This window comes from Lemur catta, chromosome 7 (genome assembly GCF_020740605.2).
Source record: "Lemur catta isolate mLemCat1 chromosome 7, mLemCat1.pri, whole genome shotgun sequence".
Taxonomy (NCBI): Eukaryota; Metazoa; Chordata; class Mammalia; order Primates; family Lemuridae; genus Lemur; species Lemur catta.
In genome coordinates this window covers 36203038-36221661 of record NC_059134.1, presented here as the reverse complement: position 1 = coordinate 36221661, position 18624 = coordinate 36203038, and the positions used below count along the sequence as shown (strand labels likewise).

The 18624-nt window shown below is 36.0% G+C and overlaps 1 protein-coding gene across 1 annotated transcript in view; it reads left to right on the top strand.

Annotated features, from left to right (window-relative positions):
• The window catches only part of ARHGAP42 (Rho GTPase activating protein 42), a 277047-nt gene that overhangs the window by 205847 nt on the left and 52576 nt on the right, over window positions 1–18624 (top strand). The window contains exons 7-8 of the mRNA XM_045556881.1: window positions 5191–5295; window positions 8131–8260. Coding sequence (XP_045412837.1) covers window positions 5191–5295; window positions 8131–8260 — 235 coding nt within the window. The remainder of the gene's footprint in view (window positions 1–5190; window positions 5296–8130; window positions 8261–18624) is intronic.

Below are 18624 nucleotides of genomic sequence, written 5' to 3'. Positions count from 1 at the left end.
ATTTCCCTGATGACTAGTAAGTCAAGGATCTTTTCAAGTGCTTGTTGACCATTTATATATTTTCTTTGAGGAAATATCTATTCAGATTCTTTGCCTATTTTTAAAGTGGGTTATTTGAGTTTTTATTATTGAGTTATAAGATATTTATTCTACATACAAGCCACTTATCAGATAAGTGTTTGCAAATGTTTTCTCCCATTCTGTGGGTTTTCTTTCAATTTTCTTGACAGAGTACATTGAAGTTTTAATTTTGATGAAGTCAAGTTTGTATATTTTGTTATTTATGTTTTTGGTGTCATGTCTAAGATTCTGTTGCCAAATACAAGGTCACAAAGATTTATTCTCATGTTTTTTTTCCTAAGTGTTTCATAGTTTAAATCTTAAATCTAGGTCTTCGATCTATTTTGAGTTAATTTTTGTTTGTGCTGTGAGGTAGGGGTTCACAATGGATGTGGCTATTCAGTTGTCCCAGAAAAATTTGTCAAAAAGATTCTTCTTTATTTGTATGGTCTTGCCACTCTTGTTGAAAATCAGTTGACGATAGTATGTGTGTGTATATTTGTAGACTTTCAGTTCTGTTCCACCGATTAATATGTCTGTCTTTGTGCTAATATCACATTGTGTTGATTATTATTGCCTTGCATTAAGTTTTGAGATCAAGAAGTGAGTCTTCCTACTTTTCTTTTTGAGTTTGTTTTTTCTCCCGAGATTTTTTTAACTGTTTGGGGTCCCTTGCAATTGCATATGAATTTTAGAATTAGCTTGTCAATTACTACAAAAAAGTAAGCTGGGATTCTGATAGAGATTGTGTTGAATCTGCGCATCAGTTTGGGGAATATAACCATTTTAACAATATTGAGTTCTCCCATCTATGGACATGAGATATTTATTTAGATCCTCTTTAATTTCTTTATACAGTGTTTTACAGTTTTCAAAGTATAAGTTTTATACTTCTTTTGTTAAATTAATTTTCCTGAGTATTTCATTCCCTTTGAAACTGTTGCAAATGGAATTGTTTTCTTAATTTTATTTTCAGATTTTTTCATTTCAAGTGTATAGAAATACAATTGATTTTTATATATTGATCTTTCTATCTGTATTCTGGCTGAACTTGTTTATTAGTTCTAGTAGTTTTGTCCTGGATTCCTTAGGATTTTATATATACATGATCATGGCATTTCCAAATAGAAATAATTTTACTTTTTTTCCCCCGATTTTGATGACTTTTATTTCTTTTTCTTGCCTAAACTGTTCTGACTGCAGCATACAAATACAATACCGAATATAGAGGTGTCAAGAGTGGTCATCCTCGTCTTGTTACAGATCTTGGGGCCGGGGCAGGGTAAAGGAATACCGTCAGTCTTTCATCATTAAATGAGATGTTAATTGTGGAATGGGAATATTCAGTATTTTAATCAGTGGGCAATTAATTTCTTAGGCTATAAGGACGTATGCTTAGTTTTTTAGTGGTCAGAGATGCTTACTGAGTTATATTTGGCAACCGGCCTTTCTTTGTTGGTAAGCCTGGTGGAAGGACTCTGTAGAAGTTAATCGTAAGGTCTCTGTCAAACTCAAGAACAAATTCTGAGCTTGACTGGCAGAGTTGTTCTGGGCAGGTGGCACGTCTCTACCACTTTGGGAATTTTACCAGGCTAAAGAAAATGATTAATTGTAATAATTGACTATTATCAGTAAGAAAAGAGGGCAAACATATAGGATCACATTGTTATAAGAGTATTTACATCTCGGTTCTTAGTTTGAGCAACAGTTATCTGGAAATAATGCATCTACTATTTCAAGGTTCTCCCTTTCACTGCCATGCTAGCCCCTTTTTCATAGCTCTTACTTTTCTTTGCCAATCACATTATCACTGGAAACTTCAGGCTTGAAACTTTTAGAAGTATCACATGCATACTGCACTTAGTTAATTGTCTGATGATTAATCATCTGGGAAATTATGAATATTCTTTAGCTGACTTGTAATGGGTTTTTAAAAGCATTATTTATCTGTAAATGCAGTATCAATTTTTACATTTGGTCAGGTTATTAGAGTGACACATAATAATCTGGTTCTAAAACCTTTGGGAATAATAAAGTGTTATATGAGATTTTCGTGATGATAAAAGGAACTTTCTTAGTGTTAAAACTTAGACTGTCTGGTTAGTAGTTTGTAGTAGTTATTATTGTTACTGTTATTATTTTAAAAGCCAAATTTTCTTTAAGATAAGCTAAGATCATAGTCTTGTTTTTAACATCCCAGCCATTCAGGCAGATTGACCAAAGAAAATGCCACATGGGAAATGCAATTCTTAAATATTTTCGGGCTGTCCTACTAAGTTCCCTTGGTTTAGCATCTTGGAATTTGGTGGAGGATAAAATGATCTAGCACCTACTCAAGTCTGAAAAAGTTTAACCTTGCTGCCACCTAGAGGCAGTTATTTCATAATGCTCTCTTTATTAAACTTTCCCAAAAGCTGCTTCCAAAGATGTGGAACAAAAGGAAAAGGTGGGTGGTGGTTTTTTTTTTTGTTTTTTTTTCCTACCTTCCATAGAATTGTACATTTCCTAGTGGGTGTTCAGCCTGTGTTACGTGATTAAAACATATTTGTCTGCTACTAAGTGAATCTGAATTGTGCTAGAGGCCACCAATGGATTTATTTTCATCTCGACTGAATTTGGCTGCATATGAAATGCTGAGAATATAGAGTAACCTAAATAAAAGAAGGTGCCAGAATCTTACTTTTTAAACATAATTAAGAATTTAAAAGCAGAGCTCAGTGGAAAATGTTGGCTTACCCAGATCCACATTAAAATACTTCCATAAGAGATTTTTATTTTAGTTAGGGGACCCACAAAGGGTTCAGTGAATCTTTAAGCATTAAAAGGCCCTTTGTGTGAGGGGCTATCTCACAAGCCATCAGGAGTTCAGCAGGGAGTGCCCAGTGTCTTCTCTAGATTTCAAATCCTTTGAAACATACTAGGGTTCAGTATCCTGTATCTGAAATGCTTGAGACCAGAAGTGTTTTGGATTTCAGATGTTTTCAGTTTGTGGAATATTTGCATATACATAATGAGATATCTTGGGGATGGGACAGAGGCTAAACATGAAATTCATTTATGTTTTGTATATACCTTATACACATAACCTGAAGGTAGTTTTATGTAATGTTTTTAATAATTTATACATGAGACAGAGTTTGTGTACATTGAACTGTGAGAAAGCAAAGCTGTCAGTTGTGGAATTTACCGCTTGTGATACCGTATCAGTGCTCCAAAAGTTTTGGATTTTGGAGCATTTTGGATTTTAGATTTTCAGATTGGAGATGCTCAACCTGTAACATAAATTTAGGACTGGGACATCAAGCCATGATAAAGCAATTCAAATTATCATAAACCTCCATGACCTAAAGATTATAATTCACCATTCATTAAAATTTTTGGCAACATTCTAGGTATGATTCTGTGTGGTTTACATCATATTTCTGAAATATCAATGTGCTTTGTCTTTTCCCACGTTCTGAGCACTCAGAATATTAGAAAAGATGGATCTCAGGGCATTAGGTGTTTTTTAGAAAGCTTTATCACAGACATTCTTAAAATATCTTCTTTAAAAGTTTAATTAATTTTTGTACAGCTGATTTTAAAATAGCATCTGCTTTGTGTGGCATCCAGTTCATAATGAGATGGTTTAATTGTGGACTAATTATAGATGGTAAAATATGAAATAATACTTCTTTAACAACTTTATAAACTGTTATTTGGATGTTCAGAAGACTAATGTTATCTATATATTTCAAAACTGTTTTATTTTCTCTCTGAAAAGCTCTGTCTACATATCCAAACCCTCAATAAAGATATTTTTAATCCAATTTAAGTTGCAGTTTGGTTTGCTTAGGTCACAGTATATGCAGACTATATTTTTTGGATAATTTGACAAGTATAGCATGATTTTAAGATAGGCTATTGAATATTTAGTTTTGATAATAATTATTATCAGTTGATGTAAAGCTGAGAGTATAATTCTAAAATGGCAAAACATCAGGAACTGTTGATCAAGAGAGTAAAAGTCATGTACTTTCTAAAATGAACAATGTATGAAGTTGACTTGTTTATAGGAAGAAAAGCACTAGGTCGTTGTTTTCAGACAGAACCAGTGTTTATCTGTTGGAAATCGTAAGACACATACCAGTCGATGCTTAGCCGAGTCCTCCCCGCCTCCCCAGACAGAGGAAGTGGCAGAATGTTATTCACATGGGAAAATGATTTCAAATTGTCTTTTTTAATTTAAAATAATAAGTTACAGACATATTATGAGCTACCTTTTCAAAAATATTTTCTAACTTTATTGCAGAAAGAGGTTGTGGGAGAGATTGAGTTGAGGGGATAAGTCTGTGGAATAGAATCTCTGTGAATCAAATGAAAATACTTAAATCAAGTTTTTTATAATATAATTTATTCCATTACAAACAACTGTGTCCTGTCATTCCATGGAGAGCCAGTCTTAGTTTATGGATAAAAACATAAATAAGCACATATGAATTGGGGATTAAAGGGCTAGAGTCATAGAAATTGTAGTTTTCTAAGGAAAATTTTACTCTAACTCTGATTTGAAAGACCTGTGTTATCTAATTCTGTGTTTTTGCTCAACTCTTTCCTCTGTTTTGAGTTCTTCCCACACCTTGCTAGCATGCTGTCTATTCAATATCTAAATCAGTGCTGCCACCTTGTGATACTTTTTCTTAATTTCATCTGGCCAAATTCTTACTCCTTCCCTTGAGTACTTCTTATCCGTGTTTTACTGGTTTAGTGTTCCTTCTGTCTGCACCTGTTTTATCTCCCTGTTTTGATCAGAAGCTCTTCCAGGCTAGGACCTATGCCACTTTGGTCTTCATCCCCATTAGTGGTCTCTTCTAGATGTTTCTTCAATGCATATGAATAGTTGAGAAGTGAACATGAAAACTGTACCTGATCAGGCTCAAAAATTAGCTGTCTACCAGAAAGAAAATAAAAGTGCTTTTGTGGTTTCTATTTTATATCCATAAATCTATTGCCTGCCTTGCCAAACAAAGGGATTGAAAATGTATTAGCTTGAGGAATTAGAATGAAATGTAATTTCCCCAGTATTTTACATTTGACGATCATCTTTTTTAAAACAAGTTTTCATGATTTCTTTTTTTTATCTCTTTGCAGCTTTTGTCATTCCTTCAGGGTTTGTTTACTTTTTATCACGAGGGATATGAACTTGCCCAGGAATTTGCACCATATAAGCAACAGCTACAGTTCAACTTGCAGAATGTAAGAGTATACCTGTCCTTATTGCCTCTCCTTAGCACATCACAGGGTAACTAAGCTATAGCCAAGTCAAACCTTGGAATCTTTCAAAAACTTCTCTAGGTACAGTAAAACCTCAATTATTTAGAAAAGCCACTTTATAAACATATTTAAAAAATTGTTTTCTAGCTGCTAATTGAAAGTGCACCAAAAAACCCCAAAAAACAACAACCAAAAAACCCCACTGATCTCATGTTAGAAAAATTTATACAAGCAAATTTTATAAAAGCAAATATTACCCAGGTGTGGACACCTGGAAGTTTGGAAACTTTTGCCTTCACCCAATGTTCTCGTTAATTTACTGGATGATAGAGCATGAATAAGTTCTGGAGAAGTAATGTACAGCATGGTGACTGTAGTTAATGATACTGTATTATATACATGAAATTTGTTAAAAGTATAGTTTTTTGTTTTTTGTTTTTTTGAGGCAAGGGGTCTCACTCTGTTGCCCAGGCTAGAGTGCCGTGGCACAATTATAGCTCACTGCATCCTCAGTCTCCTGGGCTCAAGCCATCCTCCTGCCCTCAGCCTCCTGAGTAGCTAGAAATACAGGTATGTGCCACCAACCTAGCTAATATTTTTTTTTTTAGCGACAGGGTCTCTCTATGTTGCCCAGGCTGGTCTCAGACTCCTAGCCTCTAGCAGTCCTCCTGCCTCAAGAGTGTAGGTCTTGAATATTCTCACCACATATACACACACACACAAATGGTGCCTATATGTGATGATTGTTATGTCAATTAACTTAACCGTGGTAATCATTCCACAATGTATACATATATCAAAATATCACATTGTACTTCTTAAATATATGCAATTTATATTTGTTAATTATACCTCGATAAAGCTGGAAAATAAAATATCATTTGGATCTTAGACAAGTCTTAATTTTTGAGAGGGTAGCATTTCTATATTTGTGAAATGAAGGGAATATACTTTAACACCTAAATGTCATATCTTTCTCTGAAATTGTATATAAAATATGCAATATATATTATTTTCGAATAATAGGTTTGAATGTGGTCTTGTAACTGTTTTAAAGCATAGGTGAGAATCATTTCCAAACAGCCTCTCTATCAATTTCAGGATTTATTTTGTAAAGTTGTCTAATCCTTTTAATTTCTGATTGCATAGTTATACAAATTCTGATTTTCAAATGCTGAGCAACATATACATTTATGCATATATACAAACATATACATGATACTTTAGCCAGCTCATTCTGCATTATCAAACCTGACAAATGATGAGGTTTTTCTATAACTGAAACCTTGACTGTCTAGCAGTCTATAGCCAAAATAATTTGGAAAACCTTCACTTAATTTTCTGTAAAAAGCATCTGATTTTTGCCATTGTGGAGATATCCAGTATATAAAACTACAGAGTTGGAGTGTTCCATAAGAAATATGAAATTTATTCTACTTGTGTTTTGAATTTTAGCTTTTATTTAACTTACATTGTTTCGCAGAATCAATTTCACCTTTGACTTATTCCATTTGTTTTTCAACATGAAATATATTGAGGCTTTTTCAGTAAATATTAAAATTATAAAATCCAAAGTATTTTTATGATTTATTTCCATATTACATACAATTACATTACGATTGCTGGGATACGGGAACAGGAGAGGGGTAAGGGATTAGAAAAATTTCAGACCCTTATGTTTGAAAGAGACAAATAGCAAAAGTGACAAAATATTCCTAACCTACTTTGAGATTCAGTTCTTTTATTTTGAGGCATAAGATCTTACAGTTAGGTGATGATGATTATTGTGTTTTCAAAAATGTATTGTTGAGGTAATATGGCCTGAATGCAAAAGCAATATTCAGAGAGAAATCTTTCTATACCTTAACTCAAGTGATGTAAAGTGAGTAAACTATTTCTTATAACAGAAGGAGTTAGAATTTGGAAACCTACTGATTTTTATGAGTTAATTTATACACAGACCTCTTAATACCTGTGTTAGTAAACCAAGCTACGTGTGTTTCTTCAGAAAAGCCTTTGGTACAACGGTGAACTGTTTTCTTGATTTGTTCAGGGCCACATATATCAAAAATATGTGAACTTATTTTGTTTTTTCTCTCAAAAGAAATTCAGTCCCTATGTATCTGCTTTATACCTTAGGTATTGGGAAATTCAAACTCTATTTAATGTATCTTATTTTGGTTTTTTTGTTTTGTTTTTGAGATAAGGTCTCACTCTGTTGCCCATGCAGTGGCATCTTCATAGCTCATTACGACCTCAAACTCCTAGGCTCAAGCAATTCTCCTGCATCAGCCTCCCGAGTAGCTAGGACTATAGGCGTGTGCCACCATGTCCTGCTAATTTTTCTATTTTTTTGTAGAGACAGGGTCTCGCTCTTGCTCAGGTTGGCCTCAAACTCCTGATCTCAAGTGATCCTCCTGCTTCAGCCTCCCAGAGTGCTAGGATTACAGGTGTGAGCCAGGGCACCCAGCCCACATTTTTAATTGACATAGTTTACCCTCAAGTAATAACATTGGAGTGTGAAAATAGGAAGAAAGTCATGTGCACGCCCACCCCCCCAACACACACACACACACACACACACACACACACACAGATTCTAAGGGAAACATGCAGAAGGTCATTCAGAGAAGTGTTCACTAAAGCAATTCAAAATCAGACTGCAGGACTCAACATCTCAGGGTCATGGATGTGGTGAATAGTGCTGAAAGAATCAAGGTTCTCTTTGTACCATTTGAACTTGTGAAACTTTAGTCTGGAGGTTCCTCAAACCTGGTAGGAAACACTGAATGAAATTGCTGTTTTTATTCACTTAAGACAAGGAATAATTTTGAAAGCACTCGACAAGAGGTGGAGCGGCTGATGCAGAGGATGAAGTCTGCCAACCAAGACTACAGACCCCCCAGCCAGTGGACGATGGAAGGCTATCTTTACGTCCAGGAGAAACGTGAGTCACGGAGACATAACTTCATGTCTCTTATGATTTAACATTCTGTTTCCACGAGGTGTGATGTGGTTAGTATTATTTCCTTCAAGTAGGAAGACTGAAATTCCTTATAGCTTTATCATATTCAGTGAGCTCTCCCACTATCACCACTAAAATGGGGATGTTTTTCCACATTTTGCCAGCAGGATGTCTAAGTTGGTATATTGTTGTACTTGGAACTTACAGTCTTCACTGAGGATACAGTAACATGAATTCAGTTTTAGAATTTAATTGTTATACCTAATCTCAATTTAAAGTTTCATGTAAGATTGAAAAGCAAAGCCTTTATCAGGATGAATCATCCTGGCGACTATGACAATAGTTTCCCCCCAGCCACATAATTTCATTTATTTCTGTGCTCTGTCAGTTTTCAGGAGTAAAATTGGCAATTAGGTAATGTCAAATTGATACTCTTTACTTCCTGAGGTTAGCAAATAAGTACCAGATCCAATAGAGGACTATTATAATTGCCTCACACTAAGAAAGTTTTTCTCACAAAAGTTAATAAAAAGCCATTCAAACTCATATACCTAGCATTTTTTCCTGCATGTTCCTTGTCGTTAAGTGGAACCAGTTTGACTGTTTTGACTAAATGAACTCTGTGTTTCAAACCAGATATGCCCTAAAGCACTATCCTTGTATGGTTTGTGGTGAAGGAACAATTGTTTTTATTTCTAGTCCATCACGGATGAATGTGAAAGGCTTTTTGATACACTGTACATGCAGCATGGTTACTAAAATGCGGGTACATTTTATATCCAGATGATCCTCACTTATGGATAGCACTACATAAGCAAATTTGGTTTGATCTGACAGGCTCACCAAACATTTATTACTGCACAGACTTGTGGTAGAGGGATGCTGGCTCAGGCAATCTGGGTTCTAGAATTTTCTCTCCTGTACCTACCTACCTTGGCCAGTCTACTGTTTTCAGATCTTAAAATGATGAATCTAATGACCTGCCTAGTTATTGAATAATTAGAGCATAGTAAATAGCTTTCACCCCCTAGTTCATGAAAACTTACCAGTTCATTGGTTCATTTATAGATTTGACTTAGGACTCTAAGGAAATCTTTGAATATTTATTTCAAGTAATTCTTTCAGATTTGAGAGCCTTGGTGTGAGGGAACATTTGAGTGGAGCTTACATTTTATATTAATACAGGATTTGGCCAAACAGAAGAATTTGTTGACAGTGAGGGCAATAAACATCGAGGAGGTACCATCCTCACACCTACGGATTTTTTTCTTTTCTTTTTCTTTTATAAATTTTTAATTGTTATAAACACATAATGGCTGAACTTATTTGTGGGCACATGTGATGTTTTGATACAAGCATATGATGTGTGATGATCAAATTAGGGTAATTGGGGTATCCATCACCTCAAACATTTATCAGTTTTTTTGTGTTACGAACATTCCAGTACTAGTTATTTTGAAATATACAATAAATTATTGTTCATTTTAGTCACCCTATTGTGATACCAAACACTACATCATATTCTTTCTATCTGTGTTTTTGTAACCATTAACTGTCCCCTCTGTATACTTCCCACTCTCCCACCCTTCCTGGCCTGTGGAGGCCATCTTTCTACTCTCGATTTCCGTGAGTTCAGTTTGTTTTAGCTCACACATATGATCAAGAACATGTGATATTTGTCATTCTGTGCCTGGCTTATTTCACTTAACATAACATCCTTCAGTTCCATCCATGTTTTTGTAAATGACAGGATTTCATTTTTTTAAGGCAGAATTATATCCCATTGTATATATGTACTACATTTTCTTTATGCATTCATCCATTGTTGGACAATTAGGTTGGTTCCAAATCTTGGCTGTGGTGAACACTGCAGCAGTAAACATGGGGAGTGCAGGTATTTCTTCCATATACTGATTTCCTTTCTTTTGGATATATACCAAGTAATGAGATTGCTGGATCATATGGTAGTTCTGTTTTTAGTTTTTTGAGGAACCTCTATATTGTTCTCTAAACTATACTAATTTATATTCCTACCAATAATGTATAAGGGAGTCCCCTTTCTCTGCAGCCTCACCAGCATTTTTTATTGCCTGTCTTTTTGATAAAAGCCATTTTAACTGGGATGAGATGTTATCTCATTATAGTTTTGATTTGCATTTCTTTCATGATTACTGATGTTGAACATTTTTTTCACATGCCTATCGGCCATTTGTGTGTCTTCTTTCGAGAAATGTCTAGTCAAACTTTTTGCCCATTTTAAAATCAGATTATATTTTTCTATCGAGTTGTTTGATCTCCTTATGTATTCTGGTTATTAATCCCTTGTCAAATGAGTAGTTTGTAAATATTTTCTCCCATTCTATGGGTTGTCTCTTCACTTTATTGATTGTTTCCTTTGCTGTACAGAAGCTTTTTAGCTTGATGTGATCTCATATGTCTACTTTTGCTGTGGTTGCCTGTGTTTTTGGGGTCTTACTCTAAAAATCCTTGCCCAGACCAACATCCTGGAGTATTTTCTCAGTGTTTTATCTAGTAGTTTCAGGTCTTAGATTTTTAAGTCTTTAATCCATGAGGAGAGTTAGAGCTCTAATTCTTTATTCTGCTTATGGATATCTATTTTTTCCAGCACCATTTATTGCAGAAAGGATTTTTTATTCATTGTGATCTGATGATATTTTATTTTTTGAGTTGTTTCTAGGTTCTACACAGTTACCGAAATCCTTGTGGGTATACAATATTTTATTCTAAACAAAAAAGCTTTAGATTACCTAGCTAAATTATTTTGTACATAATCTGCAAATCTATCATGTTCAGTCATTGCTTGGTAGTGACTCCATCCCTTGGATGGTACTGTGGTTTGCTTATCTATTCTCAAGCTGTTGTACTTTTGTTTCAAATGGTCTATAAGTATAGGCCATTTAATAACTTGAGGGTTACACGGGTGAGCTTAGCGCAGTGTTTTATGTACTTGCCTGATGTTGGTATCTTTTATTGTAAGAGACCTGACTTCTCTGGGTCATTCTGAAATGATCATAAAGCCTTTATGATACTGACCTTTCCGATGATATTTTTTTTTTTATCTCTGTTAATGATACTACCCACTCTTCTAGGCTACACAAGTCAAGGCCATCCTTAGCTCCATTGTCTCTGTGTTGTCTGGGGCCAAATTTGTCTATTCTCTCTCCTTGATATCCTCTGACTCCACCCACATCTTCTCTCCGTCTCCACTGCCTTAACCCAGGCCAGACCCTTGCAATGGCCTCATTACTGCTCCCTGCTCTGCCTCGAGGCGTGTTCATCCTCTGATCCACCCTGTGCAGAGCTTCCAGCAGATCCTTCTAAAATGCTGATATGCCCCAGCTGTGATGGCCCCTTAGCAGTGCCTGCCATTGGAGGGTCCCACAATTGGACTCCCCCTCTTTTTATTGACACCCTCTTTTGATGTCTTCTTCCTTCCCCAAGACAATTTCCATCTTGATTTTCTCTGTATCTGGCTGCATTATTTTCACAGCTATATTGAGGTATAATTGGCATATAATAAATTGCATCTATTTAAGACATACAATTTGGTAAACTTTGCCATATTCATGCGACTGTGAAACCATCAGCATAATGAACATATTTATCACCTTCAAAAGTTCTCTGGTGCCCCATTATAATCCTTCTCTCCTGTCTTTCCCCATTCACCATCTTCCCCTCTTCCTTTTGCCTAGGGATTTAAAAAGAAAAATGAATGGCTTTATGTGCTTTTGGAACTATTTCTCTATGAGGGGCAAATATTCAAAGCCCCTTCCTATTTGGAATCTTTGAAAGCATTTACAGTAAGAAAATCTAACCAGTTCACCAAGATGTATGGTTGTGCACTTGCTATCACTGAATGAATAAGTTCTATGGGGACAGAAAATGAGATAAAGAATTTGGCTTCAGGGTTTTTATTCTGTAATTGAAGACATAAGACAAACTCATATGATTAGCAGCCTGTGATCAATAGTAAATATCAGAGCTGTAAATTGAGTGATAAATGGAGATGGATTTGCTGGGGTAGGGGCAGATCACTGTTGTTTGGACACAGAGCTCCACTTTACCTGGGTATGTGGGTTTTATGTTATCTACCTCTAGGCGTGCATTAAATCACACTAATAGACTTCAGTGTAACCAGGAAGAGCAGCCGTTCCAGAGTCAGAGCTGTGTTGGAATTCTGTGCCTGTCACCTGTTAACTGTGTGACTTTTGCGAACAGTTTCCTGAGCTGATTCTCTTCATTTATAAAAGAGGGATATTTATACCTATAGCAGAATGGTGTTGCAAGAATTAGAGACATTGTATGTAAAATGTCTCTATGATCGGTGGTAGTAATATTAAAAATAATAATACTATTATTTTTACCATGAGCCCTTACTATTCTGTGCAATTTACATTTATCTCATTTAATTCTTAAAACAACTTGAGAATATCATCCCTTTGAAAAGAACAACTCCAATCACATGTCCTATTTAAAAAAGTATCGCCATCTGCAGTTCACGGGCTCAGTATTCTTATATGTAAAATGCTTTTTATAATGTCTGACTTAAAAGGGTCTGAGATAAAACATTGACACTTAAGTAGGTATTCAGTGAATCTTAATTCCTATCCCATTCTGCAAACATTCATCTCAGAAACCTTAGATGATTACTTGGTAAGATAATTAAACTTCTTTTATTTTGCAGCTTTAGAACTGTAATAAATGTTTATTTTCCCAGACACTTTTTGGGACATTAGAATTGTTTGTCTAAGAACATCCACCCTGGCTTCAAGCCAGTCAACTTTAAAGAAAGCAGCATGTGTGTGCAGCAAACTTTGAGGATTAAATGTAAGAGATTCTGAACTTCAGATGGAGCAGGAAAAAAACATCTTTGGTTTAAAATGTCATTGAAGCATTGCAAAAGTGTTATTTTAAAATTATAGCTAATATTGCTTCATAAGTCGCTACCTAAATAGTAAAGTCCACTACATATGAGAATTTCTATCTAGCCACTTTGTACTAATCAGCTCTAAGCCTTTTAAGTATTTTACATCACATATAACAGAATGATCAACAAGTATTGTTAAGTATTATAGTGTGAAATGGTCCCCAAACGGAATTGAAGTTAATTGCAATAATCCTTTGTGATTACAAAGGATATGGCTGCACCCCATAATTTTAAAATCTGAAGTGGCTCAAGTATTAAACTTGACACCAAGGGCACTGTTATTAAGGAAAAAAAATTTAAATGGCTCATGAAACACTTTTCTCAAGGGGTACTTTTTTTATATTTCAATTTCTTGCTTTGAAATATATGGTTCTGAAATAAAGCCAGTAATAACATGTGCATAGTTCTTGCTAGAAAAATTCAGGTATTAGGGAAGATGGGTCCCTGGATAGAGAAGCTATATAGAAAACAAACTCCATTTTTAATCCACTCAGCCCACTATGACTCTCAGGTGCAGGATACTTGGCGTCCCTGTGGGAAAACCGAAGGTCGTCCACCTCTGTCATGGTCTCTTGGAACTAATGGTGCATTCTACTCCCTGGTGAGACAGCAGCATCCGATTCCTTAAGGAGAATACCGAGGATAACTTGGTGTGCTGTGGGAAAGGATTGCACCATATTTATGGGGGAAAAGAAAGTGAACATGACACATATACAAGTTTCTTTTAATATAAATAGTGGAAATTACTCTCAATTTAAAGAGTAATTTGAATTTCTTTTTTTCAGATTAGTGGTAAGACAAAGTAACTCTAAGGTCAATAAAGTCTTAGAGCAAGATGAGTGATTCATCCCTTCATTTGTCAAATATTTATTGAGCAACAGCTATATGTCTGGCCCTGTTCTAAGGATTAAGAACATCTATTCTAGTCAGCTGAACATCACGTTTCTGCTCTCATAGATACTTACAGTCTCACGGTGGAGACACATGATAGACACGATAAATTAGTAAAATATATCATATTTTAGACAGTGATAACTGCTAAAAAGAAATGAAAGCAAGAAAGTGATAAGAAGTATCAAGGTGACCTTGTCCAAACCGCTATTATCACTTGCCTGCATCATTGTAGTCGCTCACCAACGGGTCTGCGTACTTCTGCCCTCACTCCCCTGTATCTATTCTTAACAGTTGTAATCCTGTGAGACATAATACACCATGTTGCTCCTCTGGGCAAGCCTGCCACATGTCTGTAGCTCATTTCATGTAAAAACCAAAGGTTTTCAATGACTTGCAAGGCCCTACACAAAGCTTCCCTGCCACTAGCCCTCTGAATACATCTCCTGGAACTCTTTCTCTCTGGTTTTCTCTTCTGCAGCCCCATTGGTTTCCTTGTTCCTTGAAAGTGCCAGGGACCCAGGGAAGTAGTATAGAGATACCTCAAAGAACTGAAGTAGAACTACCATTTGTTCCATTAATCCTACTACTGAGTATTTGTCCAAAGGAAAAAGACATTCTATAAAAAAGACATCTGCACTTGAATGTTTATAGCTCACAATTGCAAAGATGTGGAAAACAAAGTGCCCATCAATATATGAGTGGATTGATAAAATGTGGTATATGTATACCATGGAGTACTATCCAGCCATACCAAAAAAAATGTGAACTAATAATACCTCTTATATTAACCTGGATGGAACTGGAGATCATTCTTTCTAAGTGTGACGTATTGCGAGAATGGAAAAACAAACACCACATGTACTCACCATGAGATTGGAACTAACAGATCAACACTTAAAACGTGCACATATGGAAATGACATTCATTGGAAATCAAGCAGGTGGGAGGAAGGAAGAGGGGCTGAGTAAATTCACACCTAAGGGGTACAATGCACACTACCTGGGGCATGGCCACACTTATAACTTTGACTCAGACAGTACAAAAGCAATTTATGTAACCAAAACTTTGAACTCCCATAATATTCTGAAATTAAAAAAAAAAATGCCAGAGACAGGCTTTCCTGAGGTCCTTGCTGCTGCTGCACCCTCTGCCTAGAATGCTTTTCTGCTAGACATTCACCTGGCCTGCTCTCGTATTGCTTCAGGTCTTTGTGCAAAGTTCACCTTCTCAATGAGGTCTTCCTTGACCGTTTTATTTTAAAATGCAGCATGCATTCTGGGGGTGGTGTTAGCACTTCTTAAATCCCTGGAGTGCATGCTCTCTGGAGCAGGGATTGCTATTTTATTTAAGCGACATCCCTGGTCCCAGAACAGTACTCGACAAAAAACAGTTGCTCCTTTAATATTTGCTAAACTAATGAGCTGTGGTCCCTTTCTTCTCTTGTCACTCCCTCTTTATTGCCTTTAATTGGCTTCCAATTATTACTTTGAAATTTTTTTATTATTTCAGAATATTATAAGGGTACAAATGTTTTCGGTTACCTGGATCGCTCTTGTTATGCTTGAGTCAGGGTTATAAGTGTGCCCATCACCCAGATAGTATTCATTGTACCCGTTAGGTAGGTTTTCACCTATTCCCTCCTTCCCCCTGGCCTCCTCCCCTCTTCCCTCTGCTTGATTTCCGCTGAGTTTTACTTCCCTCTGTGCACATGTGTGCTCATTGGTTAGTGCCAGTTTAATAGCAAGTACATATGGTGTTTGTTTTTTCATCCTTGTGATACTTCACTTAGGATAATGGTCTCCAACTTCATCCAAATTGTTGCGAAAGGCCTTAATTCATCCTTCCTCATGGCTGAGTAGTATTCTATAGCATACATATACCACATTTTGTTAATCCACTCATGAATTGATGAGTACTTGGGTTGATGCCACAGTCTTTGCAATTGTGAATTGTGCTGCAATAAACATTTGAGTGCAGGTGTCTTTTTGATGAAATGACTTCTTTTCCTTTAGGTAAATACCCAGTAGTGGGATTGCTGGATCAAATGGTAGGCCTATTTACTTTTAGTTCTTTGAAGAATCTCCATACTATTTTCCACAGAGGTTCCAGTCCCACCAACAGTGTGTAAGCATTCCTTTCTCTCTGCATCCCCACCAGCATTTATTGTTTTTGGACTTTTGAATAAAAGCCATTCTCACTGAGGTAAGGTGATATCTCATTGTGGTTTTAATTGCATTTCCCTGATGATTAGTGACATTGAACATTTTTTCATGTGTTTATTGGCCACTTGTCTGTCTTCTTTTGAAAAGCTTCCGTTCATGTCTTTTGCCCACTTTTTAATGATTTTTTTTTCTTGCTGATTTGCTTGAGTTTTTTGTAGATTCTGGTTATTAGCCCTTTGTCAGCTGTGTAGCTTGTGAATATTTTCTCCCATTCTGTAGGTTGTCTGTTTGCTCTGTTGATTATTTCCTTGGCTGTACAGAAGCTTTTTAATTTAATCAGGTCCCATTTATTTTTGTTGTTGCTGTAATTGCCATTTGGGTCTTCTTCATAAATTCTTTGCATAGGCCAATATCTAGAAGAGTTTTTCCAACATTTCATTCTAGCATTCATATGGTTTCATGCCTTATATTTAAGTCTTTTATCCACCTCAAATTAATTTTTGTGAGTAGTGAGAGATATGGATCCTGTTTCCTCCTTCTCCTCCTTTTTTGTTTTTTCCCCTGCATGTGGCTATCCAGTTATCCCAGCACCATTTATTGAATAGGGCTTCTTTTCCCCATTGGATATTGTTGTTTGTTTTGTTAAAGATTGGTTAGCTGTATGTGGATGGTTTTATACCTGGATTCTCTGTTCTATTCCATTGGTCTACGTCTCTATTTTTGTGCCAATACCATGCTGTTTTGGTTACTGTTGCCTTGTAATATAGTCTGAAGTCTGGTAATATGATGCCTTTAGATTTATTCTTTTTGCTTAAGATTGCTTTGGCTATTCGGACTCTTTTCTGGTTCCAAATAAAGCGTAGAATTATTTTTTCTAGATCTGTGAAATGTTGGTATTTTGATGGGGTTTCCATTGAATCTATAAATCACTGTGGGTAGTGTGGACATTTTAACAATTTTGATTCTACCAATCTTGGTGATTGTGGTGAGGAGTGCTTGGAATAACTCTTTCTTGATGGTTGAATTGTCAGGTTTACTAATGGATTGAAAGTAAGCTATAAGAGAAAGAAAAGAGTCAAAGCAAATTCCAAGGGACATGCACTAAACAACTAAAAAGATGGATTTTTCATTTATAAAGATGGGAAATACTGTGGGGAAACAGACATTTGTTTTGCATTTGTCAATTTTTTTTTAGTTTATTGAAGTATAATTAATATGCAAAGAAAATCCACACATTTAATGTATATATCTTGATAAGTTTGAGCATATGCATGTACACCTGACACCATCTTGAAATGTCATTTAGATATTTAAGTGTAGATATCAAATATACAGGTAGATGTATGAATCTGGTATTTAGGAGAGAGTTCAGGGCTGGAAGTAGAAGAATGAGCCATCTTTCAAGTATAGATGGTCTTTAAAGCCATTGGACTGGAAGAAGTCACCAGGAGGGTGAATGCAGGGACAGCAGCATTTCAAAGACTGATAGCTGGTTCATTCCCGTGAGAAGGAATCTCAGAGATGAAGAGAAATAAGCAAAGGAGATGGAGAAAGGAGCAGCCTGGCAGAAAAGACAAGATTTATGGTGGACTGGAGACCAAGTGAAAAGTTTCAGGAAAGAGAGAGTTAATAGTGAGTTCATGTCACACCTTGAGTTAGTGGAGATTAATGGGTAGAGCTCAGTCTACTAATCTAACTGCAGACAGGGGGGAATATTGGATAGGGCCACCACCCCAGCTTGCCTCAATCACAGACTTGGTGAATTACTAGAATATTTTCTATTAATTTGGCGTAATGGAGAAAGGGTCCACATTCTGGAAGTGAGAGAGAATGGCAGCATTGTCAGGGATGGTGGATATTTAGGACATGGTAGGTTTCTCTCTCTCTCTCTCTCTCTTTTTTTTTTTTTAACTTATCATAGTCATTCTGCAATGACGGAGGCTACTTTGCAGCGGTTTGTGAGCCAAGATGTCTCAGGAAGCAAACCAACAGGATAAAAAGGCCCTGGCGAGTCTTTATCATATAACCATGTATGTTAAATAATATGAGAAATTCCTCAGAAACAGAAAAGGAAAAAACTAGAGTGAGAGAGAGTGTGTGTTAAAAGTCTAAGCTTCATGCATCATTAATGAACAAGAAGGAAAAGAGAAATCCCTCTCTCTCCAGTATGGAGAAATGGAGCAAGGAACTCTGTGCTTCATAAAATATGAATAACTTTTGGTAACCAGTCGAAATGAAAGAGAAAATATGCAAAACACACATGTACTCTTGTGCACAGATAAGGTGAGATAGGAGAAACCAGAGCTTCAGGGTTGATTTGCTGAGGATGAGAAGGTAAGCTA